Source organism: Dermacentor variabilis, chromosome 4, assembly GCF_050947875.1.
Source record: "Dermacentor variabilis isolate Ectoservices chromosome 4, ASM5094787v1, whole genome shotgun sequence".
Classification (NCBI taxonomy): Eukaryota; Metazoa; Arthropoda; class Arachnida; order Ixodida; family Ixodidae; genus Dermacentor; species Dermacentor variabilis.
Genome location: NC_134571.1, coordinates 38346770 through 38373352, shown reverse-complemented (window position 1 = coordinate 38373352; position 26583 = coordinate 38346770). Strand labels below are relative to the sequence as shown.

At 47.4% G+C, this 26583-nt stretch overlaps 1 protein-coding gene across 1 annotated transcript in view; it reads right to left on the bottom strand.

Moving 5' to 3' along the window:
- The window catches only part of LOC142578960 (P protein-like), a 367306-nt gene that overhangs the window by 245974 nt on the left and 94749 nt on the right, over positions 1 to 26583 (bottom strand). Inside the window, exon 6 of the mRNA XM_075688702.1 lies at positions 8724 to 8862. Within this exon, the coding sequence (XP_075544817.1) occupies positions 8724 to 8862 (139 nt within the window). The remainder of the gene's footprint in view (positions 1 to 8723; positions 8863 to 26583) is intronic.

Here is a 26583-nt window from a genome sequence, read left to right as displayed (position 1 = left end):
CCAGCAATATACGAATCGAAAAATCCAACTGTGAGTGCGACATAAAATGCGATTCTTGCAGCGACTGATCACAGCCGAACACACAAGTAAAAGGCGAATTCCATCGAGGGGCCGCAGAAATTAAGTCCGCGTCACTTTTCCTCCATGTCTATGTGACGGTTAAATGCCGATGCATCTTTCCTTCGTTTTATTGCTTCTTGTTATTTAACACCAACCTCGGAGAAATGGCTGAGTGAGTCGAGGTATACGCAATACCTTACTTTCACTGCCCAAGAAAACAGAAGGTAAAGTAAGTCTCCGCGGCTTCGTTTAACGACCTCTGAAAAGAAAAATGCAGTGTCTGCTTATTGCGAGAACGTCATTCCTTATGTATATTCCATCAAGCGAGCGCCGAGCCTGAAGCAAGCCATTGGCCATTAATAAAAACACACCGCACGGTTACGTTTACGGCTCACCGAGCCCGCTACGCAAGGCGACCTTGAACGAACCACGTAATACGAGTCAAAGCGACGATTCGCTTTCTTTTCGTGCCGACACACATTTACGTATGTGTAAAGGTTGTCCTGCCATTGGCGACGATGGCCGACAGGCCTGTCGTTCCTTGTTGTTGTTGTTTCGATAGGCCGTAGATGCAAACAGGCACTATTCATTTCATACCCCTTTTTTCTCTCTACGTTTGGAGCTGAGTGATCGGTAAAGTTTAACGGCCCAAAGCAACTATGCAATGAGATACCCCAGGGCGTATATACGGTTCTCAACTTTTTCTTTCTCCCCCCCCCTTTTTTTTTTGCACTTCTGCCTAATTGGAATTCGAAATTGCACCACTAATGCCGTTGAAACTGGCTACTTCTTGCTGGGAAACGAGCGCCACAACCATTGAGCCAGCCCACGGCGGGTAATTCTGCGTAGAGTAGTCACTGTCCTGCGCTCCTACCTCCTTGCGCGCACAGATCCTTACAGAAATGGCATGTATGGTCGTATACAGAAGAATCCAGATACGACTTTATAAAAAGTCGGGCACATATGTTTCTATAGAGCCTTACATGTTCATATCCACCCACGAGCGTCGCACGCGAAATGTGAAGGTTGTGGGTTCGGTTCCCACCTGCGGCAAGTTGTTTTTTCATCCACTTTATTTCCATTAATTTATCGTTTCTTTACTTCATTTATTAAGCACAAGTAATTTCCCCTATGTTGTCCTTGGTGTCAGTGTCTGCTGGCTTATGATATGATCTTTTTATATAGCCAATATGACTTTCTCCCTGTAAGCAGCATATATCACCATATCTGCCCAATGTTCTGCTTAGCCATATCAGTCTTATTCTACATATAATCTGTAAGGCCTATTTAGGTGTCTGCCATAGATATCTTATACACAGATATGGCTCTTGAATGCCATATCCGTGTAAGTGCTTATATGCCTTTATCTGACTCACTGCAACGTATACGGTAAGCACTTGTCAGTTCCACAAAAAGGTATTTCTAGTTCATGCTGCTGCTTTTTCTTTTCTGGAACCATGTAATCATCGTGTGACGCACAAAATGATAAACGACTATTCCCCGAGGCATTCATGCACATGTAGATTTACTTTAGTCGCACGGAGCATCCTGTTGAAACCCAAGTTTACACGTATAAATGCACGGAGGCATATCTCACGTGGTCGCTCTTCTTCGAAATCACTTTTTCGCATGTTGCAAGCGAAGTTGAAAAAAAAAAAAACACTGATTAACATGAATGCACATCCGCCGTATAGGTAAGTGACGCAAATATCTGAAAAATAATTTCGCTCGAGCACTGGGTGACAGCTGCTGGGATCGCAGAATCGCAACGCACGTAATGTTTTCAGAATGCAACGGTGGTTTCGGGTTGGGCACACAAGTGCGATGCTTCCAGAAACAGATGAAATTTATGACCGCAACGCAAGAACCAAAATGCGCCATTTACATCCGCCGCATTCGCCTCAACTCTATGAGAGAGAGAGAGAGAGAGAGAGAGAGAGAGAGAGAGAGAGAGAAGGGAAGACGGAAAGGCAGAGAGGTTAACCAGACTGAGTCCAGTTTGCTACCCTACACGTGGGGAGGGGAATGGGGAGTGAAAGAGAGAGAGAGAGAGAGAGGAACTTAGGTGTAGGATGTCTATAGTCGAGCACTCAAGTCTGTTGCCCTCAGGTAGCGAAAAAGCGTTAGAACTGCTTTCTGGGCTAATGAACTGTGAGGCCAGGCTCCCAAGATCTTCGCTTCCGTAAATGGCCTGCCATCCAGTCTATTTAAGGCACACAGGAGAGTCTCACGTTGATTATCGAAGCGAGAACAGTGGCACAGAAGGTGACTGATGGTCTCTTCACACTTGCACTTAGCGCACATTGGGTGCGCGAGTAAAGTTACGACACAGTGAGGACCTTAGTTTTCGTCTATCCGTACAAAACCCTCAGCAAATATAAAGCGTGAATGGCGTGATAGAAACGTCAGAAAGAAAATGCTTGCGTCACGGCGAGACTGTCATCTTTAGAATGGCCCGGGCAGCACGTACCGCTATGGTGCATGACTCGACGCGCAAAATTCGAAGGACCGCTCGGCGGCGTTCAGTTGGACATGAATGCTTTCGCGTTCACAGCTCATAAGAAGTGCTTATGTGTCCCAGATTTCTTTTTGTTTATTTTCATCGTGTTTCTGCCTTAATATGCAAGCACGCAGAAGCCCGAACACACCGGACCCGATAGGATTTCTCTGAAAATTTCCCAGCTTTCTCTGGCGTAATGCTCATATTGCAAGAAAATGACGGTTACTTCCCATCTTTATTTTTGTTTTGTTTTTAACGAAGGTTGGGAGGGGGGAATGGTGAGCACGTTTCTAAACGATGAAGAGACAAAACGCAAGCACTGCGTGCCAAAATCTTTGACATTAACAAAGCGAGGACATAAAAAAGCATCATATATATAACCATCCAATGCGTTTGCTCTTATGGTCTATTGCGTAATTAACAAGTTGACCGGTAACGTTCGAGCTCCATTATGAATTTTTCACAAAGTAATTTTCAATCTAATAATAAAAGAGAACTCACGTTCAGGTAACGTACCGGAAAGAGCTTTATCAGCCTTGGCACGGTCTATTTTTCTCTCTATCCCCCTGCTATCCCTGCCCAAGTGCTTCAAGGAGGCCGGAAGAGCCCGAACCGACAGCTGGGTAGGTACCTTCACATTCTAATAAAGCCCGTTCCATCGTCTTCTTAGCTTTACCGCAGCAAGCACATCATGCTTCTTCCTTGGTGTACCGCGCTTTATAACTACGTGTACTAAGGCATCCTGATCTCGCTTCGAAAAGCAACGATCGACTTATCGTAAGTTGTTTCTTTCCTGATTTTCTTCTTTCCTCTTAGGTTGTTTATCATAGCAGGTTTCTTTCTTAATGCCGCCGCCCATGAGGTTGTCTCAGCCTCTCTGACTTTGCGTTAGACGTTCTTTGTTTCCATGTTGCTTACCATATAGCGGTCGGATATTTGCTGGAACGCTTCCTAGTCCTTTTCCTCCACTGTGAGTCAATGTTCTCTTTTCTCGAGCTTTCGCGCGCACACTCAGACACCTGGCGGCGGTCGTGCGAACCTCAGCTCGAGGGCAGCGTCGCTTGTCGCGCCAGAGGCGATCGCTGCGAGATGATCGAGTGTACATCGTGTTTTTGTTTCTTGAACAGGTCGCGGGCGAAAGGATTGAACGGCACGTCCCAAGCAACGAACGGCAACGTTTCTCTCCCAGCCACGCAGCAACCAATTATGTGTAATTTTGAAGCTTGACGGCTGCTACCAAGTGATAGTTTGTGGCAATAGAACATCAGACCACCGCAATTTCGTCGTTAGTCAACAGCGCCCGAGGAAGCGTAGTAAATACATCCTGCTTTCGTGTACATGCGAACACCGTCAATGACGGAAGTTCGAGTCGCGCGCAGTTGCACAAGCGCGGACAGGTGGCAAAAGATGCCTCTGAGCAGAGGAGTTACGTCAGAGGGTTTGCTGCAGAAAGGAGCAGACGTAATAGCAACGACGGCTGCAGACTGCAAGAAAGCGCGGACGCATACTACCGCGTTTTTCAGTCTGCAGACCGCACGATCTTTGTATCCTTTCCAGAAGTATACCCCTCGTATATTATAACGTGCATTTCGCACGAAATGGTCTAAACCTAACTCGGAAGCGATTACGCAAAATATTCTTACCAGGTATAAGGTCGGATGCGCGTGGAATCGTATAGAAAGAGGTCAAGCATACTTTCGCTGTGAGCTCACCAATTTGACCTCCACCGCGTTGTCTCGTCACGGACGACAAAAAGCAACCAGTGAAGTGAGTTTCAAATAACGCGAGTTAAGATGGAAATTCAGGGCGTGCCGTCAGCAAGGCTAATCTACCACACGGTGGCACACAATCTGTCTTTAGGTGAAGAAAAGCGGATTTCGTGACAATGTACATGAGGAGCTACGGTTATATTCTCCACGTAATTGTGGTGCCACGTTCAGAACCTAGCCGTAATAGTTAAACAAAAAATGACTTTCTCGTTTGGTAACATACAAGTTAATAGCAACTAACTTGAATACCGATTATGAGCCTGAGCTAGCGGCCTTCAAGCCTGAGGAGATGTTTAGAAACTGAAATTATCCGTTGTGCGAAGTGTCCACGGGTGCGCATGATCAATAAGTGGTTAAACTTTTGATAGTAGTTTCTTACAGTCACGAACAAGCTTAGTGCGACTGTTGATAAACGCCCTCTCTTGTTGGCTCGCTTCAGAAAGTCAAGGTCCGAATGCATAACAAATATCTTTTTAGCATTGCGAATCATTCCGTAGCCTTCATGCGCAGTAATAAACCACTTGGTAATTACTAGGTACGAACGAATCTTTGGCTCATGCCAGCTCGGTAATAACTATAAGGGAAAAGATCATGTACTTGTTGATGCCGTACCTACCATGACACTTGTGGATGCAGGCGCGACAATTTCTGTGATGAGTGTCGATTTTCTCTGACGATTACAGTACTTCTCAATGCGAAATTTGAGCGCAGGGCTACACATGTTAACGCGGCAGCGTTAAGAGCCCGTTGTCGCAGAATGTCCAGCATCGGACGTCGCTTCGGCAAAAAAGAATTTCGAACCACGCATACCCAACCATACAGACCGTCCATGTGGCGCAAGGAAATTACTCAACTAATTGAATTTCTCAAGGTAAAATACGCAAAAAATTGTAAAGTACGACTTACAGACAACCTACAGACATGATAGCGTCGGACTGTAATTTGAATATACGAGAAAACCTAATTTTGTTACTCGGAAACTCAAACAAAAACTCCTCTTAATGTGATAGCATTTTCCAGCTACCGTTTGAGGTCTGTCTTAGTAGGAGCGGCGTGGCCCCTTCGGTTCCTTGGACACCATAAAAAAAAAAGAACCACAAAGCTCCCCTTCGTGCATAGCGTTCGCCGCCAGCGTTTCCCGGCATAAGCTGCAGCTGCCGGGAAGTGTGACAAGCACTCAGTGATCTTTGAATGCTATCGCGTTCCACTCTTAAAAGAAAAGCTTTCGCGTCCTCCATTTATTTTTCATTTCTCGATATATTGGCTGGCGCGGACAATCTGTCTGTCTCGTGCGGAGCGAAGAGAGGTGCGACTGCCTCGCTAATCGGGAGATCGCGAGAGGAAGCTCGTGGGTGACGCGTGGGCGCGATTCACAGCAGCCGCCGCAGACAGACCTCCGTTCACGCAGCGCTTTGTTTCCATATATGGTATCGGTGGACGCGCTCGTAGCATGCCATCGGTGAACAGTACTCTGGCGCCATCTCGTAGCGTTCGCCGCCGCAGAGCCCGTCTTGCGCAGCACTACACTTTTCTTCTCACGGTTTCGCCATTCACCCCTCCTCCCTTTTCCTCCTCGCCCTCTCTTCGGTATCACAGTCTTTCATCCTCTGATGCGCTCCGCGTTCACTCTTTCATTCTTCGCAGCGGTCGTTCACGCCGTTACGCCAAGGGACGCCGACGCGAAACGCAGGAACAGGCACCTAAGAGCTGCGCTCTAAAAATGATCAAAACTTACCTTTAATCTGAATGTGTCCCTTCTGTCCACACAAAGGCAGTGGATTATTTGAGTAAAAACTTGTTTACAGCCGAAATTCGCCCCTTCGTAAAACTGACAGAAAAATACGGCTGGTGCTTGGTATTCATTATAGCAAGCTTGAACCAATGGAAAAAAATTTCAGCCATACACAGACTTTCAGGACAGGGAAGCACCGGCCCTCGTCGATAAAGAAATAATAGACCCGTAGGTTAATCAAACCTTCAACATAATTAGCCATAGCATGCGCAACTGTAAAGCACATATTCTTCGGGGCAGTGACAAGAACAAGAAGTGGCTTCTTGGTATACTCGTCGTCAACTACTTGTCTGACGACTCCGAATTTGAATAATTTGCGCTGCAAGATAAATTTATGAGTTAATGCACTACTCGAACAGGTGTACCTAACATATTACACATCTTCGTACATCGTCTCGAGCGCGAGACCTTAGTGTGCCTCAGTGCGCTGCTCTTCCTCCGAGGAAGAAGGAACATCGAAGCACCCTACGCGACGTGGTCGGAGAGCGCCATCTAGTCGTGGCGTCTGCTAACATACACAGCAGCCTGAATACCGAATATAAGGAAGTATTGGCTGTGTTTGGACAGTTCGAATGTAAGCGAGTAATTAAGTTAGTAACTAAAAACAATTGAAAGACTCGTATCTCATAGGAAAGGTGCGAGTTTCGCCCCTGTTTTGTACAACTGCTTTACTGCAAATATTAAGCGTCATATGAAAAAAAGAAAATTGATAACTAACCCAAGCCCACATAGTAATAACAGAGCATACTAATTTTGGCCAAAACATACATTTACACACAGCTTTCCTTCGCTATGAGGTCTCTGAATGGAAATATTTGACCGAAAGTATATTTAATGCTACCCAGTTCTTGCATGAACTTCAGTGTCCTTTTCGCGACCTGATGATGCTATCGTTTGCTCTCCGTAATTCTTTTGAATGCTTGCCTCCATTCTTTTTCATCTCTTATTCTTCTAACTATGACACCTCCTCCGTGGACCACAGCAGTGCTTCGTAAGAATGCGTAAATTATGGTTGTCTCTTTCCTTAAAGCGTTCTTCACCACGCTCCGTCGAATATGCTGGCTATGCACTGGAACCTGTAAAGCGTTGTCTACGTGATCGTTTCATCTCATTTTTCAATTGTTTCTTTATTAGCGGAGCTAGGAGAAATTGAAATGTTGCCAAGAGGCGAGTTTCAATGCCAAGAGAGACACACACTCTCTCTTTGCCTCGACTATGGGGTCCGCCGGCAACATTCTCTCTTCGCCTTCTCCAATAACGGAGTCGAGAGATTGCGCCACGGATACGTCACGTGCCCCGCATTTCTCCTTTTTCTTTTATTGCGATTAGCATTCTTAGGGTACTTCACGCACTTTCTGGTGTCTCTCTGCCTGCCGCTTTGTCTATATACAACCGTTTTGCCGCCAGCTTTGGTCATTGGGTAGTTTTAGTCTAATGCGTAGAAAATAATTGGGCTGCCATGCTGAGGGAACTGTGTTCGAAACCAACCGTCGGACCAACTGGGTATGTGACACTGAGCGTGTGCCGCTCTTCAACGAAACTCTTTTTTGACGCCAACTTGGAACATCAGACATGTGCCAGAGAGTAGGTGTCGCTCTTAAAAGACAAAAAAAAAATTTAATATTGCTCTCCGGTGGAGTGCGGAAACGAACACGCGCCATATATGTCCAGAAAATCATACATGTCTTCCCGTGCTGCGCAGCTCAACACAGCACAGCTTCGGAAGAATCCCTGAGCGACTCGTTTTCGGTGCCCACGGTAGGGCATGCCGCACCACAACCACGCGTAACAAACGTATAAGTTGATGAAAGCCTAAGATCGCGATGGCAAATACACCGCTGCCCAGCTCGGAGCATATGCATAGACTCGCCAGGCATTTGCGATCGCCCAATTCCGTGATGCGAGAGTGGAGGCGAACACCTTCCAACATCGGCCTCTCCGGCGAACTACGTGTCGGTGGGCAGGTGGCAAAGAGGCCAGGTGAAATGCGACTTTGTGGGGTGCAGCTAGTGCTGACTGCGTAGGCCGTCAGCGAGTGCAGTAGCAACTGCTCTCGCCAGCATCGTATCCGCTACCACCAACCTCCTCACCGCTTGCGCGCACACAAACAGTACGAAATAAGCGCACGGAAACACACTGTGCATGTGTGAACGTTATACATACATATATATGCGCGAGGGACGAAGGGGAAAGAAACGCGAGAGGAGTAACGAGGATCGGAGGCACTACGCAAAATGCACGCAATTTTGTTTCTTTTCTCTATCTCTCTATCTTTTGTCATTTGCTGGGTGATTTGAGATTTCGTTAACACATGGGTACACGATCTCAGAGTGAGGCCGCAACACTAGAAAATGAAAGAAAAGCTTCATGTGTGTCATTGTTTTTTGTTTCTTTGTTTGTCTGTTTGTTTGTTTACCCGGTAAAGTAGAATGTAGAACGCGCGAGCGCCGAGGACGCCGTAAGCGGGCACGTTTGGAAAGCGCACGGGGGTTGCGGCAGCGGCGGCGGCGGCGGTAGCAGCGAGGGCCATCGAACCGGCGCAAACTGGTTCCGGCGGGCCTGCGCACCAGGCATGCAGGCAAGCGTGCGCGCGCGCTCTCACCATGGCAGCGACTTGCTGGTTGGATATGATGATGACGTTCGGAGGGTCGCCAACGGGCGTGGCGGCTCCGCCAATGTTCGAGAATATCACCAGCCAGATGAGGATGAGCTTCGGGTCCAGGTCCATCACCTCGCAAAGCCTGCGTGTGCATGCGCGGGAACCTCGTGACTTTGGGTCGCGCAACACGTCACTATACTACGCCAGACAGAAAAGCGAGCATGCATGAACTATGCTGCTAGCCGTTGTACTTACATTCCTGACCACCGACACTGCGTGTGCGTGTGCTTGTGGGAGGTGTGTGCGTGTGCTTGTGTGACGCCGGTTATGTGACACTGCCGCACTTAATCCACAGACACTTACCCCCGTATTCAGAAATGCATCTTAACATGAAGCCCATGTTTGACTTGATATATATGACGTCTGGTGCGAAGAAACCAAAAACGCTCATTGCGTTTCCTTTAGTGCGTTCACGACAGGCGTCATTTGAATCAATTCAAGCGTGGGCTTCAAGTTAAGATGCATTTCTGAACACGGGGGTGGGTTTGGAGCGAGAAGCGCATTAAGCGTCCGATTACGGCCACAATCACAAATCTCACTTTCAAGCGTAATTAAGCCGTGGGGGATATGTCTTGCTCCGTTTCCTCCCATACGCGTTTCGCTCCCGCGTGAACGTACACTCGCGTACGGAAAGTGTCAAAATGCGAAAATACCAGAATACTGTCAATCATATTCATATGCGCTCAACGGCCTAACCTTGCCACACGTGCTCTGCTCACGTTCAAGTGCGCAATTTGGCCCTCACTTGCAGGCTGTGTGCTTTCGAGCGCGAAACACGTACGTACTTAGGCTTTCTTCCTTCTGTCTCTCTCGAATTCAGCGTCCCAAAAGCTTTTCCCAGAGTGTACAAACTGCTCACGTGCTAGATGGGGCGACAGCTGTTTCATTCAATGTTCTAAACACAGCACATCTTTATTGACCGCCATGTTAATTTCAAGGCGCGGGTACGACTACATGCAGTCTTCCCATTTTTCTAGTAGTAGCTGCTGTATTATTCTACATGGCTAGAAATGATGTCTTTTTGGGGTGAGGTTTTCCGTCGTATAATTTTGAACTTGTGCACACAGGCCTCGTTGGTGCATTATTTTTAAGCCTTAAAGATACATAGGTTGAAAATATTAAATCTGATAACTTGCTCGATGTACTGTAGTTTCCGTGATTCCTCGCTTTCTCTGTTGCACTCGCGGACATTTCAAGCAGTGAACACATCATCGCGGTACAACTTCTTTTGCTATATCGCTCACAATAATCGGCGTCTATGCCGATTGCGTCTATACAGTCGCCTATAACCACGACTCTTTCTCACGCACAAATTTGTGAGGAAGAGTAACGCCTTCTCGAGTCCCGTTCGGTCTCTTCATGTATTGCTGCTTCACACTTACTCGCCCTGCCCTGATAAGGGTTACAGTTAACGATATCTATGTTTAAAAAGCAGCGCTGCAAAGTTGAACACAGAGACGAGTACAGCACGTACGAAGTACATCTATCAACTTGAACACAGAGACGAGAACAGCAAGTACGAAGCGCATCTATCAGTTGACAGATGCAATTCGTATACGTGCTGTTCTCGTCTCTGTGTTCAACTTAGCAGTACCGCTTTTTAAACATAGGTATGATATTCCAACTAGGCCCAACGGAAGCCTTAATCTACGGTTAATGAGTCTCGGGATAGTAAATATATTATGGAAATGAATATAGGCTACGAAGGTGGCAGAAGGTCCTCCTCTTCATCGTACAGAAGCCAAGGCGTCGGATAAAGTTAGGCCGAGCTACAGAAGCCAGAGTCAACGGAGCGACAGAAGTGCGCCGCCTAATAAAGAAATACGGGAGAGGTTTTCTGAGAGGTTGTGCAAACTTCCACGAGCTTCTAGTCAGTCCGTCAGTCCGCCAGTCAGTCAGTCAGTCCACCAGTCAGTCAGGTCAGTCAGTCGGTCGGTCGGTCGGTCGGTCGGTCGGTCGGTCGGTCGGTCGGTCGGTCGGTCGGTCGGTCGGTCGGTCGGTCAGTAGGTGGTAGACGCCATCAAATTGGTGGTAGACGCCATCGAGAACCTTGTCCATTAAGGCCTGGAACGAGGCCGGGCCTACAGCCACACCAAATTGAATCCTTGTGAACTCGAAGGTTCCCCTGTGACATATGAATGCTGTCTTCTCAATATCTTCTTCCCGAAGTAGAATTTGTAAGAACCCTTGGGACAGGTATATAAGCTCGTAAACCATTGGGCATTACCCAGCTGAGCCAGCAGCCAATCAGCGCGAGACATCGGGTACGCTGGTACTTTGGTGCGAGAATTCAGGTGTCTGTAGTCATAGCCACGCGTTAGCTTCCGCACTTTTTCCCCACATGGACAGGTGCACTTGTTCAGCGGCTTATGCTGCGCCTGACCAGGCCTGCGTCCAACATATCATCTAAGCAGGCGTCCACGATGCGTTCCTGTTATGAAATGAATGAACACACTTTTGTACACACAGGGGCGCTGTCACCTGTATTGATACAGCTTTTGCGACAAAGTTTGGGGCGGTCGTACGTGTTTTTCCATGGCTTCATGGCGGCGATGAAAATAAAGTTTATTTTTTTGTGCATGCTTTAAGCGTGCTTCTGTTTTTGATTTGCTGGTTTAAAAAAAAGAAACCTTGAAATAGTAAGTGGCTAGTTTTCCTTTCTTCTTTTCTTTTTCGTGTGCGCAGGTGTGTTTCGTGTATATTTGGTTTTGCAGGATAGTCAGAGCGTCCTTTCGCGAAACGTGTCTTTATAGCGCTTAAATAGTAGTTTGCAAGTCGCAAGACTATACGCTATTAGTGATTGTAGTGTGTATGCATTGGTATCGGGAATACTGGGTTGGTAGGACAGTGAGAGCGTGGCCGCGTGTTTGAAGACGTGTGAACACGCATCACGCCTTAAGTCTGTGCGGCATTTATTACTTCTAAATCATTGGCGATAATTGGCAGAACTTCAAGGATTTAGATTCTGTGCTTATCGGTCAGGTACATTTCCAGGACGGACATTGGGTGCTGTTATGGAGCGAGCAATAGCAAATCTCGCGGAAAATGCCCGCGGACGCAACCTTGTCGTGGTAGCAGGTGGGCTAAATGATGTCCTAAACGAAAAAGGGACAAGACTAACCCAGCGCTTGGCGAAGAGAGTAGACGGCTGGTGCGAGCTGGTCCCCTCAGGTGAAGATTGTGGTGTGCACGGTGCCGGAGGCGCCTGTACGTGACAGTAACGTACAAAGAGCCGTAGTGGCTGCTAATAAGGCTATGTAAACAATGAGCCGGGAGAAAGGTTTCGAGGTTGTAGAAGTAAACAGGGAAGTGAGAAGGTGTGGTGGTTTCCAGCGAGACGGGTCCACTTGAATCACAGGGTTGGACAAAAAGTGGGCTAGCGACTTGCTGGTAGCATGGTTGCTTTTTTGGGGGGCCCACGGGCGATCAGGAGGCCAGTGTAGGTAGTAATGAAGAAGGTACGTCCCCTAGGGGAACCTCGGAATAGAATCGCCGTCAATAATAAAAAAAGGAGGAAAACAAGAAAGAGAGCTCGCCATGCAATAAGCTACATAAACATGCAGGGCGGCTGAAGGAAAAGTGGGTAGAGACTGAGGAACAGTTAAATAGAGAACAAATAGGCGTGTATGCGGTTACTGAGACGAACCTTAGGGACTCGGAGGAGCCGCCAGTGATGGATAATTATGTTTGGGAAGGGTGCAGCAGAACTAAATCGGAAAGAAAGGGAAGGGGAGGGGGAATGCTCATCCATCAGGGAGCCAAATGGAAAGGAGTAAGTTCAAAATGTCAAGAGCATCTTTGGTTATAATTTAGAAGGAGTGGAAAGAAAACTTGGCTGGGCGTAACCCCCTATGTGTGGACCGGAAATAATTGCAGAAAGAAGAATGAAGGGTTAGTGGAATGTATAATTGCCGATATTTAGGGTTTCGGGAATGGTGCAGGAATGATCCTATTATGTGACATGAATGCCCATGTACATGATCTAGATGGCTATACCAACAACAAGGAAGACAATGCTGCATCTTTTGAGCAACATAACCTCGTTATCGTGAATACAGGGCCTAAGTGTGAAGGGAAGACCACGTGGGAAGTGGGAAATCGACCATTGATTTACTGCCTGATGACAGAAGGAATTCATGATAAGTTGAGAAAAATTGTCATTGACGAGGAAGGGTATAGCTGCATAGGGAGTGACCATAAGCGCATCATTTTGAAAATGGTATATGTAGTTGAAAAAGAGGTCCAGGAGCACAAAATGACCAGTCCAAATTCGAACGCTGAGCAAATAACAAATAGAGGCACAAAAGTAGAGGAAGAACTTGGCAAATGGCCAAGCAAATAATGGGAATATGGTGAGCTTCTCAGTGTAATAACGGCAGAAATAAGGAAAGAGAAGCAGCATGCTCCATGGAAAGGAAAAAAAGAAACCGAAAATCTGGTGAAACAAGGAGATACGAGAAGCGATCGCCAAACGACAGAAGGCCTCCCGAGAGCACAGGCAGGCAAAAAAGCGCAGTTGCCGCAGGCTGAAGTAGCCAGAAAATGGGAAATATACCGGGAGAAAAAAAATCTATGGTTGAAATACTGGTTCAAGCAAACATAAAAGGTGAAAGTGAACGTTGGTTGTCAGAAAGTGAGAAAAAGAAGGCCGCACCTAGAGTATTTCGGAACCACATAAACGTATTGGACAGGAAGTCTGGAACAATACAACACATCCTAGACAAATAACTGGAAGGGGACGCGGCATTAAATTACATCCGAAAAATAACAGCTGAATCTTTCCAAGGCAATGACGAGGTTTTACTTGAGGAAAAAAAGAACATGAAAGAGAACCAGATGGAAAAGGAGTTGATGCTGAGGAACTTGAACTGGAAGAAAGCCTAAGAGAAAATTCTGAAGCGCCCAGCCACATGGCTAGACGAGGTTCCCGTTAGGCTTATTACTGAACTTGGTCGAAAAATAAGGAAGCTCAGTTGAAAGCAGTAGAAAAAAGTTCAAAAGATAGGCGCATACCTGACTGTTGGCGACAAAGTAGAAGGAATTTAATTTATAAAGGTAAGGGGGAGAAAGATAGAATTAGCTCATATAGACCGTTGACCATTGTATCGCTAATATACAGGTTAGCAATGCAGGCAATTACATTAACGCTGAGAGCATGGACAGACAATAATGGCATTTAAGGAGAACTTCAGAATGGCCTCAGAATAGGTAGGCGTCTGGATAACATTTGTCCTTAGTCTATTCCAATACCAGGAGTAGAAAGGAGACCGTTATATATGTGGCCTTTTTAGACATTAGAGGAGCGTATGACAATGTAGAATGCCACATTTGTGGGATATTCTGGAAGGTGAAGGCTTAGGCGACGATCTTATACAGCTTTTGAGAGATATTTACTTAGAAAATACCGTCTCCGTTTAATCAGAAGTCATGAGGAGCTAGGAGAAAGCTTATATCAACAAGGGACTGAGGCAGGGGTGCCCTTTTTCCCCACTGTTGTTTATGATGTACATGGTGAGGATGGAAAGGGCGCTAGAGGAAAGTAATATCGGGTTTAATGTCTACTCCAAACAGGCGGGTGCAGTAGTAGAGCAGCAGCTTCCAGGTCTGTTTTATGCGGACGACATTGTGTTTCTAGCCGACTAGCAAAGTGATATGCAACGTCTGGTTAATATCTGTGGACAGGAACGCGAGAATTTAGGTTTGAAATATAGCGTTAAAAATCGGGTGTTATGGTCTTCAATGAAAACAGTGAACAGACAGCGTCTTTTCGGGGCCAAGAAATACTTCGGGCAAAAGAATATGAATACATTGGTATATGGATAAACGAAGGTGATAGACACCTGGAAACAAAAGAAAAAAAGTAACTGCGAAGGGGAAGAGAAATGCAGCCATAATGAAACACAGAGCGCTATGCGGGTACAATAGGTACGAGGTGCTCCGGGTTATGTGGAAAGGTATAATGGTTCCAGGACTTGCAATTGGAAATGCGGTTGTTTGCTTGAAATCAAGGGTACAACCAGTACTCGATGGCAACCAAAGGTCTGTGGGACGTCTCGCATTGGCCGCTCGCGGGAGACTACAGATGAAGCTGTGTAGGGTGATATGGGCTGGGCAAGTTTTGAAGTGAGGGAAGCTCACAGTAAAATTGATTATGAAGAACGACTGAGGAATATGGAAGAAAGTAAATGGGCTGGGAGAGTGTTGTGGCATTTGTAAAGGAAAAACATTGATTTACATTGAAAAAAAAAGAATCAGGAAGCTTACCAGCAAGTATGCGGCCTGTAGGGGAGCAACACAGCAACAAAGAACGTTAAGCGGAAAGTCAGAGAGGCTGAAATAATCTCATGGGTGGCGGCAATGGAAAAGGAACCTGCCATGAATAACTACTTAAGAGGTAAAAACGAAATCAGGAAAGAAACAATTTATGATAACTCAAAGGAAAACTCATTACTTTTCGAATCGAGATCAGGATGCCTTACAATACGCAGCTATAAAGCGAGATATAAGGAAGACAAGCACACATGTGCTTGCTGCGGGTAAAGCTAGGGAAACGATGGAGCATGCTTTATTAGAATGTGAAGATGTCTGCGCAGTGGTCGATTTGGACAACACTGTTCTCCTTGAAGCCCTTGGGTTCACCGAGAACACGGCGAAAGTAAACATGTACGCAGTAGCAATTAGTAAGCGGCGATTGGAAGATTGGTGGAAGAAAAGCAGGGAAACGACAAACAACGGAGGCGTGCAAGAACAAAGTTCACACTAGGTGCTCAGAAAGAATGGTTATGAGAATTCATCATGGGTTTTTCTTTATTTCCTTTTTTAACGTAGGTAGTACATAGGACAATATAATAATAAGAGCTTGGTGGCGCAACCCACCACCCCGTTCCAAAGGAGACGCTTAATCCCCCCCCGCCCTCTGTTGGGATCTAAAGTCAGAAATAGGGAGCTGTGGGAAACCACCCTCGCCGATGCTTACCTAGAGACCCAGAGGAGTCTTCTCGACCAGGCCCGGAGAGTAGCTCTGGCCAGTGGAGTCGTGAAATAGGGACCCACCTACCCACTCCCAACACCGCTTTCCTTTTCACTCAATAAAATGTTATTCTCTCTCATAGCATCCATCCAGTATCCATCCATCCATAGAGTTCTCGAAAACAGTGGTACAACTAGGTGACTGTGAAAAGCGCCCCGTACTCTCCCGGCAAGCCCTTAAATTGGTCCGTCACTTCTGAGCGTTGCCCTAAGCTAGCAAAAGCGTTACAGGCCACAGTGTCTGGCTGTTGCTCGAACAGACCCCCAAGGCAATAGACATCCTCCATTGGATCCGGTACAACCTTCTTATCAGCGTTGGCAAATGGGACAAGCTGTGGCTCCATTCTCCCAACGTAATGTGCAAGGACAGGCCAGTGGCTGTCAGGAAATGACTGCCAAGCACAATGTCATGGCACAGATTTGGCAGAAATCTGGAGCCGGGAGCCGCCATACCACTTTATTATGCATTTTGTAGCCGTGGTGCTTCAGGACCAACCTGATGCCAGGCGAGCTTCGCCTTTCTTCTTGGCTACCGAAGAGCGCACCGCACTGGTTGCTGATACACCGAGCAGTTTCACGCTGAACCCCGTGTCGAGCAGAGCGCGGAATGTCTTTGTCCCTATTCGAACGTCCAGTAGTGGCTCCTTCGTTCCGGCTGCAAATGCAATTTGCATAGCGGCGTTGTAGTCACCCGCCGGGCCAGTCCCTACTGGTGCCTGTTGTGCCTTAGCCGGCCGCACTGGAGGCAGATGGCGCGCTCCTGGTGCTGTCTACTAGCGAACTTGCATTGTTACAATCTCGACAAGGTGAGGTGGGTCTTCACCGCAAGAATCAGGAAGCGACGAAGCCGGGCATCGTGATGATGAAAAAAATAAAGACTTACTTCATTGGTACATGGCTGTGACTCATCTGAGTCTCGAGTGGTTTTTATTAACACGGGGGGCCAGCACGGCCTTAAATAACCCCTGGCGGTCCTGTAGCCCCCGCCGTCTTCTTCCGGTGCCCGTAGAAGCATTAGTGCTTTCGTCGTCCATCCTTTGTGTCAGCTCCTGATGAACGGGGGGGGCTTCGTCTTGACCTTCGGTTTGCCTTTCTTCTTCTATCCTTTCGTGTCACCTCGTGGAGAACGGGGTGGTGTCGTCTTGACCTTGTGGCCTGCCTTTCCCTTCGCCCACCCTTTTGTGTCCCCTCGGGAAAAAAGGGTGACGCCGTCTTGACCTTCGGTTTGTCTTTGTTCTATCCTTTCGTGTCAGCTCGTGGAGAACTGGGTGGCGTTGACGACCTTGTGGCCGGTCTTTCTCTTCGACCATCCTTTTGTGTCATCTCAGGGAAAAGAGTGACGTCGTCTTGACCTTCGGTTTGTCTTTCTTCTTCTATCCTTTCGTATCAGCTCGTGGAGAACGGGGTGGCGTTATCTTGACCTTGTGGTCTGTCTTTCCCTTCACCCATCCTTTTGCGTCAGCTCGGGGAAACGGGCGACGCCGTTTCGGAGAAGAGGGCAATTTTGTTGACATGTGGAAGCCCGTTTGAATGCTTCTCACACCTGACAGGTCGATCATAACAGCATGCAATGTGGCCGACGCCAACGCAAACAATTTGGCATGACGTTTGTTGCAGTCGTCGTGCCGCTTGTAGTTGGTATGTTTCCACGCCGATGAACTGATCCGGAACGATAGGCCACTGGTCCTGATGGTACGAAGGATGCAGTGCACCGGGGTGAAGGGGCCACGCGCACACGGGCGTCCACCTGCATGGTCGTAGCTAATGGAGTGTTTGGCACAGAGAAGACTACTGCCGCATGCTGGGCAATGCAACTTGATGGGGAACGCCATGCGCTCAATATGCAAATTTGTGCGCGACGTGGTTTGTTATGCGAGGCAGAGTCCGATACTATAGCCGGAACGGCGCTCTTTCCATGAAGGCGTCGGCAGCGATCGCCAGTGTTTTCAGGCGTGGGCAAGTCGATCATGCCGCCAGATCCCGCAGCTGGGCGTGCATTTGGCGCAGGAAACGGTCCACCTTCCCCAGCTCCGGGGCTTCATCCTGGACGAACCCCCCCTTGTCAGGTTTATTAGGCCTAAAGCTCAGACACCACTGTCTCTCTCTCACTCCACACAAACACACACCACCACGCCCAGAGGGCGCCACCTACTTCTCCATCGTGGATGTCCTCAAAGAATGCTATATATATATATATATACAAACGCGCGGCACGGTACATCTTGCTGCTCTTCTACAGGCTTGCTGAGATCCGAGCGTCTTGAAACATGTGTGGCATTTGACGTTCAATAAAAATTGCAGGCCACTAGGGTGCCACCTCCCTCACGGAGACACAGTGGGCAGCATCGGCGGATTTGGCCGCGTTGTAACGTGCATTACGGATTGTATGAGATTTCGCTTCACTTGAACACCCTTGCAAAGCTCGTAGTGCATGAAGCTGAGACAACCTCAGCTCCCGCGACGTGAATTTGTGATGTCTCGCTCCCCTCTACACACCTGGATACACCATCGTGATACTGCGCTTGCGATCCCCTGTAACATTCCGAGTAAAGTCACCCACACGAAAAAGAAAAAGGGAGAAAGAGCAAGTGTGTGTGTGTGTGTGTGTGTGTGTGTGTGTGTGTGTGTGTGTGTGTGTGTGTGTGTGTGTGTGTGTGTGTGTGTGTGTGTGTGTGTGTGTGTGTGTGTGTGTGTGTGTGTGTGTGTGTGTGTGCGTGCGCGCGTGCGTGCGTGCGTGCGTGCGTGCGTGCGTGTGAGAGAGGGAGAGAGAGAAAGAAGTTTTGAGCGAACAAGCTAAATCCCGTTTCGCTCGAGTGACCCAGAAACAAGCTTGAAAGGTTAAAAGCTTATAAGCTCTAGTCGCGGCGTAATCTCCGGCACAAATTTTGTTCTGGTCGTTACTCAGAGGCTTAGAGAGCGTCACAGTAGACGTAGTCACTCAAGTGAAATGGCTGAACACCTGGATTAGCTCAGCCACGTATGTAGCCGGTAAATGTAACGAGACTTGCCTTCGCCCTATAGTCTGTGAAGACGAAAAAAGGCCCGTAATCATAAAACGTATGCTGCCTTTTACGAATGCGGAAAAAGCTCAATCAACGTTAGTCCAAGTTAATCAATTCAACACCTTATTACAAGGTCTAACAGTTCCGGCAATTGTAGCATACAAAATGAAAAGAGTCTTCTATCAATTGCTATTTAGTTTCCATAAAGCTCTCTCTGAAGCATAATGATAGCATGCTTTATTTTACCACGAGGTAACCGTATCCACATTATTTCGACTGCGAATGTAACGCGCTGTAATGTAAATGCATTCGTGCACAAGCGCATACATCCGTGAACACGCGTGTTGTATTTTTCGATACATACGCTAAGAAACGTGTAGACTTTTTGCAACGCACGCATGTAACGAGGAAAGGCCTGCCGCACTACCTCCCATGGTTGCATTACCACTACCATCACTACCACCATGGTTGCAACAGCAAACATGGTGGCTTCACATGAGAGCGCTGGATTTTGAAACATTGGTCGTACCAAAGCAACTAAGCCCTTGCGTTTTTATTAGACTGCGTGAAGCATCCTAGGATTGGAAATGCTGGCACGCCTCGTAGCAGCCCTTGCATTAGAGGCGCACCGTTGAAAGTCTAAGGAAGTATATTTACCGTCAGCATAATTCGTATTTAATAGACCCCTCCGAAACAACTTGTAGCTATCTGGTCTGCGTGTTTTCAACAAAGCAGCTTGAAAGGTTGCGTTCCTAAATGTTAGAAACATGCTGTGTGCAAACAACGTACGTCGTACTCTCTTTTCTCTGCATTTATACAACGGCCAGCGTGCTCCATATACCAATATATATCCTCAGAGATAGTGGCAGGCAAAAAACTGGAGTGGGTTATAAGCAAAGTAAGCTTCGCTTTGTCGCTTTAAAGCACCTGCGTTGCAGGCGAGCGCGCAACATGGCCCGCGTTGTACATCAGCTAACGAGGCCATCAGCGGCCAAAAGAAAGCGAGCAAAGCATCGCTTCGAAGGAGAAATGGCCGTATCGGCGGCGTGCACATTCATCTAGAGAAACGACCGTCGGCAGTGGGGTTCGAGCCCCGAGGCGAAATCGATATCGCGGAGCCCGCCAGTAAGTCCGGCCGGCTTCGCCTCCGCAGAGAGACATCAAGAGCGCCGCACTCGGAGATGGCTGGTGCGGCACGGAGCGCTGTGCAGGAACCAGCGGACCCGGTTAATTGGGCGGGCGGCGGATCAATAACGGCACACGCGCAGTTTCAAATTGAAGCGACATTCTTTCTCAATTGCCCGTAGGTGCGTCGATTGTTGCATACCGCTGCTTTCTTTTTATGTACTAAAGAAAAAAAATTTAGAGGGTGGTGTTCGGCTTGCGGCGCACATCTCAATAATTAGGATTCCTCAAAGCGCATAGCTTTATTTAGCTATTTCGCCCGTTTTCGTGGTCGGAGACAACCGTGCCGCTGGAGAAGTCACACATATGACGAATTGGCTCGCATGTTCAGGCACTTCTTGTGGAGTGGTTTGTTCTACAGGAACTAGATGGCGCTTTTGGCCGTTCGCCGCTATTGAGGGACATTATTCGCCGCACGTTGCCTCAAGCTAAAGGGGCACGAATGCGAAATCGTTAGTGCTTGTGCTGCTGCCATGTGGTAAGCTGTCGGAAATGAAACTGGGTGATAGCTGATTCACTGTGCTCCATGCACGCTGTAGAATGTGGGTCGGTAGAGGTAAGACGTGCGCATAGTTCGCTGAAAAAATAGTGACTGGCATAATAAGCAATGGAATGAATGTGTGTGGACAAGCCCACGGACCACTGCTACAACTGCCCGTGTTGCTGGCCGTTCCAGATGGACTGCTTTTTCTCGAGAATAATATTCGCTCATGGACTAGAGTTGCATCGACAACTTACGAAGAAAGGAACTTCAAATCCGAAACGTCGGCAAGAGTGCGCACCGCTCGTTACATGCTGACAAAGTGACTAGTGCCGCTTCAAGGCGTAGAGTGTTGTTCGCCCCTTCTGTACACACATACGCCCAACTTACACTCCAAATTTACGTCCACTCTATGGCCACGTATCAAGAATAAGCGAATAGGCGCACTCTTGAATTTCGGGATGTAGTCGCGCATGGGCGATGGACTACACCGACAGCGCACTAATTTTCGAAGCTGAACGTTACGTGACGATCCACAGATTAAGCGAGCGGCTAGCGAAAATACGTCTTCGCTGCAAACTATTACAAAGTCCCGAACATTTACGCCACACGCCCTTGTGCCCGGCAAGAACAAATATACCGCAACTGAGTACACCCTGGAGCGATTAGGTAGAAAATAAACTATCAGATGGTGACTGTACCGAGGAAGGCTACTGGGTCAGAAACACGAGAAGCCACTTGTTCGACGTGTTTGCCAAGTAAACGACAAAGAGCAAAAGACATCGATTCTGATTTAATTTGGAAGAGGAAAGTTTTACAGCTTGGAATACATTTCTAGCTCCGCTTCTTGTACAAGCAGCGGATGTTAAGAATTGCTAGCGACCGTCGCACGCATCTTGCAACCGTGGTTGTAGGCCCGGCGACGCAGTTTTGTAGTCGCACTCGCGAAGTGACCTCCACAGTGTTGCTCGTAGCTTTTATTCCACAGTGGATACGTTGCTTGCGCCGTTTGTTGGAGCTTTAATCGTATCGCCCGATTGCAACGGCGAGTTGTGTGGGCAAAGTGATGAAGAAGATGATCCTCGGACACCTGGAGTGGTACTTGGGATACCACGACGTCTATCCAGATGCCATGGGAGGCTTCCGACGTGGCAGATCGTCGATTGATAATGTCGTCAACCTGGTTACCTACGCTCAGCACCAAAAAGGACGCGAACGTCTCTGCGCTTCTTTATTCGTCGACGTCAAAGGGGCGTGCGACAACGTTACACGTGAAGTCATCCTCGCCACTCTCGAAACAGTAGGCCTCGGTGGTCAAATGTTTCGATGGATACACAGCTATCTCTCTATGCGATCTTTCTTTGCGAGCACCGATGACGGCCACACTTCTCTACATTACACCTACTGTGCCGGCATCCAGGGCGACGTAATGAGCCCTATACGTTGTTTAAGCCCACGCTCATTGGCCTCCTTGATCGGGTTCCAAGCACAGTTAAATTATCAATGTACGCGGACCACGTATGCGTTTGGGCGTCTCGAGTGACACGCTTAAAGGTACGTGCAATGCTCCAAAAAGCTACCACTCAGGCTGCACTGTACCTCCGCAATCAAGGTGTGAACATTTTATATAATAAATGTGCACTTTTGGCGTTTACGTGTAAGCCCGTGACGCACTACAGTGTATTAATCAATGGGTAGATGTTATATACCGTATGTTCGGTCATACATATTCTTGGGTGCCATAACTGACAGCTCATGCAGCCTCCATGTGTTTGACACCAAAAACGGTTGACGGCCATCTGTCACCTCTTGAAGTTCTTCGCTGGAAAGACCTGGGGAACGTGCACAAACGTTATGCTGCAACTATACAGGTTACTTTTTCTCGGAATTTTGCAGTACCGCTTGCCAGCATTGACTAACGCAAGTAAAACAAGTCTACGTACTATACAAAGTGTTCAGGACCAGGCGCTCCGGATTTGTATAGGTCTTCCTCGAAAAGCATGAACGGCGGTAACTATTACGATCGTCAAAGACCACCTCATCTAGATGCATATCGCAGTTGAAGCACTAAGAGTACGAGTAAGGCACCTTACCGGGACTCCTTCTCACCATCTAGCTTCTCTACTTTCGGAGAGACCACGTCCCTCGTTCTGCCGAACAGTACCAACACATCGTGAGGTTGTATCATCTTACTTCACACCTGCTGCGAGACCTTGGCCTCCTCCTTAAAGCCAAAAATCAACCTGATAATACCTGGCGTCCGGAAAAAAAAACACAGGTATGTCATAGCCAGCTCTTGAACAGGTTAGCTTGCTCTTATTATATGATAAGTACTGGAATTACACCCACATATACACCGCGGCTCCGTCTTGGAGAATAGCTCTACCGCAGCTGTGGCCATTACCGCAAAAGCCACCACCACTATCAACTTGAAAACGTCTTACTTGACAACGTCGACGGCAGAAGAACTCGCAGCGCTTCGAATCGCACTACACTTTATTAACGACGAACCAACACACAAATGGTCGATTTTCTGCGACTCGAAGACGACACTTCAGTGTTTATTGTCAGCCTTACGGCGCGGTCCGCATGAACAGGTGATATTCGCCATTGCAGAAGCCGTACACCACCTGACTGAGAAAGGGCATGAAATAATTTTTCAGTGGCTACTAAGTCATTGTGGTATCATCGGCAATGAACGTGTGGATCAAGCTGCTCCTTCAGCTCGTGTAGAAGGCAACCGCCTATCAATCCCGCTGTCTAGGACAGATGCCGCAAGGATGCTCCGCCTACTTTACGCCAATGCACTACAGCAGAGTAGAATGAACCACATCTTATGCACGCCTGTTAGTACACCCTAGATCCCGATGTAAGAAAGGGCCAACCTTAAGCCTTCGACTTCCACCAAGACTTATCCGAAGAGGCGCGACCCTTTTGTGTAGGCTGTTTGTTGGGCGTTGCATTTACCAATGCCCACCCGTTCCGCATAGGGATGGCCGACACCGCAGCATGTGGCGGTTGCGGCGGCGCGGAAACGATTCGTCGTGTTCTTTGTCAGTGCACTCGCTACAGTGTGCAGGGACAATCGCTTTCCGTCGTGCCGAACCAGTAGTACGACTAACCTCTGTCGGAAGAAAGAATTTTGCAACATCGACGCAACTTATAATCGCATCAGGAGGCTATGCAAGCGCTACTGCACCTATTTATTTATTTATTTATTTATTTATTTACCCTCGGACCTTTCAGCATTAGAGATGGGAGTGGGTTATAAAAGATAGGGAGCAAATATATTGCGAGCTTATAGACACTATTTGCTAATTGTAGAATGTTAGCTGAAAGCATGATAAATACAGTAATAGAACATTGCCTATATCATTAACATTTAAAAGGAAAACAACCAACATTAGTTCGTACAAATGCTTGCTATTATGCAGTATTAGTTGAGATCGACCTGTCTGTGTGAACGCCTGTGATTGGAACTCCTTTCCTGTTACCTCTTTCTGGTCTCTCTCTCTCTCTCTTTGCCTTCTTTCTAACTAATATATCTCCCAATCCAGTGCAGGGTAGCAAACCGGAAACTCTCCTCTGGTTAACCTCCCTGCCTTCCCTCTGTCTCTCTCTCTCTCTCTTGGACGAGACGTAATGAGCTTCGAAAACGCTTCCATGTCCTCTGGCGGTGTGGCCAAAGCTTCGTTTCGCCCACCCAGTCACCGTCTACGACATACGCCGAAATAGAGGTTTGCCGAGCCGCACCGTCATTATTCCCATTCAATGTAAACACGGAGGCAACGAGACAGATGAGGCAAGCAATGGACGCACCGACACATGTTTAAACATGGCGGCGACCACGGGATCGCTGTGAAAAGGGTCTATAGCCACCTGCAAACCTGCACTAGTGAACCAAACAATATGATATTTTGCATTATGTATCCTGCGACCTAAACTGCTCAAAATGTTAGTGCTGCGTTGGACCAGACCGCTAGCTTAGGACAATAATCCCTTGAAAACCTGCGCCGCTGCCACGTTACGTTAGTGACACCGCATAGCCCAACCACCGTGTAAACAACTTGCGTATTTCATGAATGCATCAGAAGGAAACCGTATACGCATCAACATGCAGTACGTCAAGATATGTGCGCGCTTCTGAGATAAATTTTAGGTGGACGAGGTTAGCCCAGTAAAAGGCTCCAACATGCTACTAGAGGTTTAACATACGTATAACAAGCAATCAAACGACAACAGAGAAGAAGAAAATTAACGCACACAAATCCACTCGCACACTAACTCGGAAATGGGAGCTTTATGACACCGTCAAGGAAAGAAACGTTTTCCATCTCTGTGGCGCAGTCATAGAGACGCAGCCACGCTCTGTTCGGTGGCGGAGCCTGGGGACGTATTCGCGGGTGGTCACTTTCGGAGCTATCGCTTTCAGTACGCGCTTTACTGGACGGTAGAGCGAAACCGGATGAACCGGTCGGCTGGTTGGGCATTATACGTGACACTAAAGCGATAGTATCGCCGAAAGCGATCGTCCGCTAATGCGTCCCAGGACATACGAGTTGCTTCTGGCATGAGCGCTGCTGGCATCGAGCGTTGGGCACACGCACACTGTAAGCGCACTATAGCGTTTTTGCTGAGCTGCTTTGTGTATGCACTAGTCTCAGCGGGCAGTAAAGGTTTAGCTCACGTAACCTAATATTTCGCTGTGCATTGACTAACGGCGATGGTTTCCCGTCTGTCTTGTTACGTTCACAATCATGGTCCGATGCAAAGCCACCGGCGGGTCTCCTCATCACGAGGGCGCTGGGAGATGCCTGGGAGCTGCCAGGACGTTGTTCCTTGTGCCCAGCAGCATACCCTTACAAAAATGACTTTAGACTGTCTATAGAAAGTCTATAGACTTTTTATAGACGACCTTGCCTTTCTATAGATTTGGACTCTTGTTGATACAAAGTCTAGAGACTGTCTATAGACAAAAGTCGATAAAGTTTCTATTTCTTTTTGTTTATTCGCAGTCTATAGACAGTCCATAGAAAAAAGTCGATATAGTGTTCGTTTCTTTTTTGCCTACTTTCCCACATCAGACACCGATAGAGAAAAGTCGATACTCCCTCTATTTATTTTTCTCTATCATTTGTCTATAGACTTTCTGTAGACAAAAGTCGATACAGTCTCTCTTTATTGTTGTTCATTCTTCGTCTTTAGACTGTCTATAGACGAGAGTCGATAAGGTGTATATTTCTTCTTGTCTATTCCTACTCTACGTAGTTCTTCAAACACACACACACACACACACACACACACATACACACACACACACACACACACACACACACACACACACACACACACACATATATATATATATATATATATATATATATATATATACGAGGTGTGACACAAAAGAAACGAGACTAAGTGTGTAGCTTGAAAAAAGAGTGGAGTTGGCAACAACTGTTTTGCTGACGTAAACCCACACACATCCTCTATTCATGCCTCCAGTTTCGATGGAACCGATCACGCCAGTTGAGAGTGCTGCGTCATTGAGTGAACACGTGCAACTGCATTATGCCGGGAAAATGTCTGATGGAAAAACCGAACAGCGAATCAACATTAAGTTTCTTGTGAAACTTATGAAATCAGCCACGGAAACATTTCAAATAATAACCGAGCCTTATGGAGATGTAACCTTGCCTCGTGCACGTGTGTTTGAATGGCATAAGCGGTTTTCAGGGGGAAAGGGCAGTGTGGAAGATGATGAACGTGCTGGGCGTCCATGGTCAGCGATTACAGACCAAAACATTGCCAAAGTTCATGAAGTGATCACTGGTAACCGAATATTAAGTGTTCGTGCAGTGGCGGAGTTGGTTCTCTTGGATAGGGAAGCTGTTCGATGCATTTTAATGGACGAATTACACATGACGAAGATTTGCGCGAAGGTTGTGTTCCAAAAGTTCCGTCCGTTGACCAAAAACAGTGCCGTAACGACGTGTGTGCGGACATGTTAGAACGCACTGCAAACAAGCCAATTTTGTTAGAATCAGTTGTAACATGTGATGAGACATGTATTTTTACCTATGACCCAGAAGGTAAGCGCCAGTCA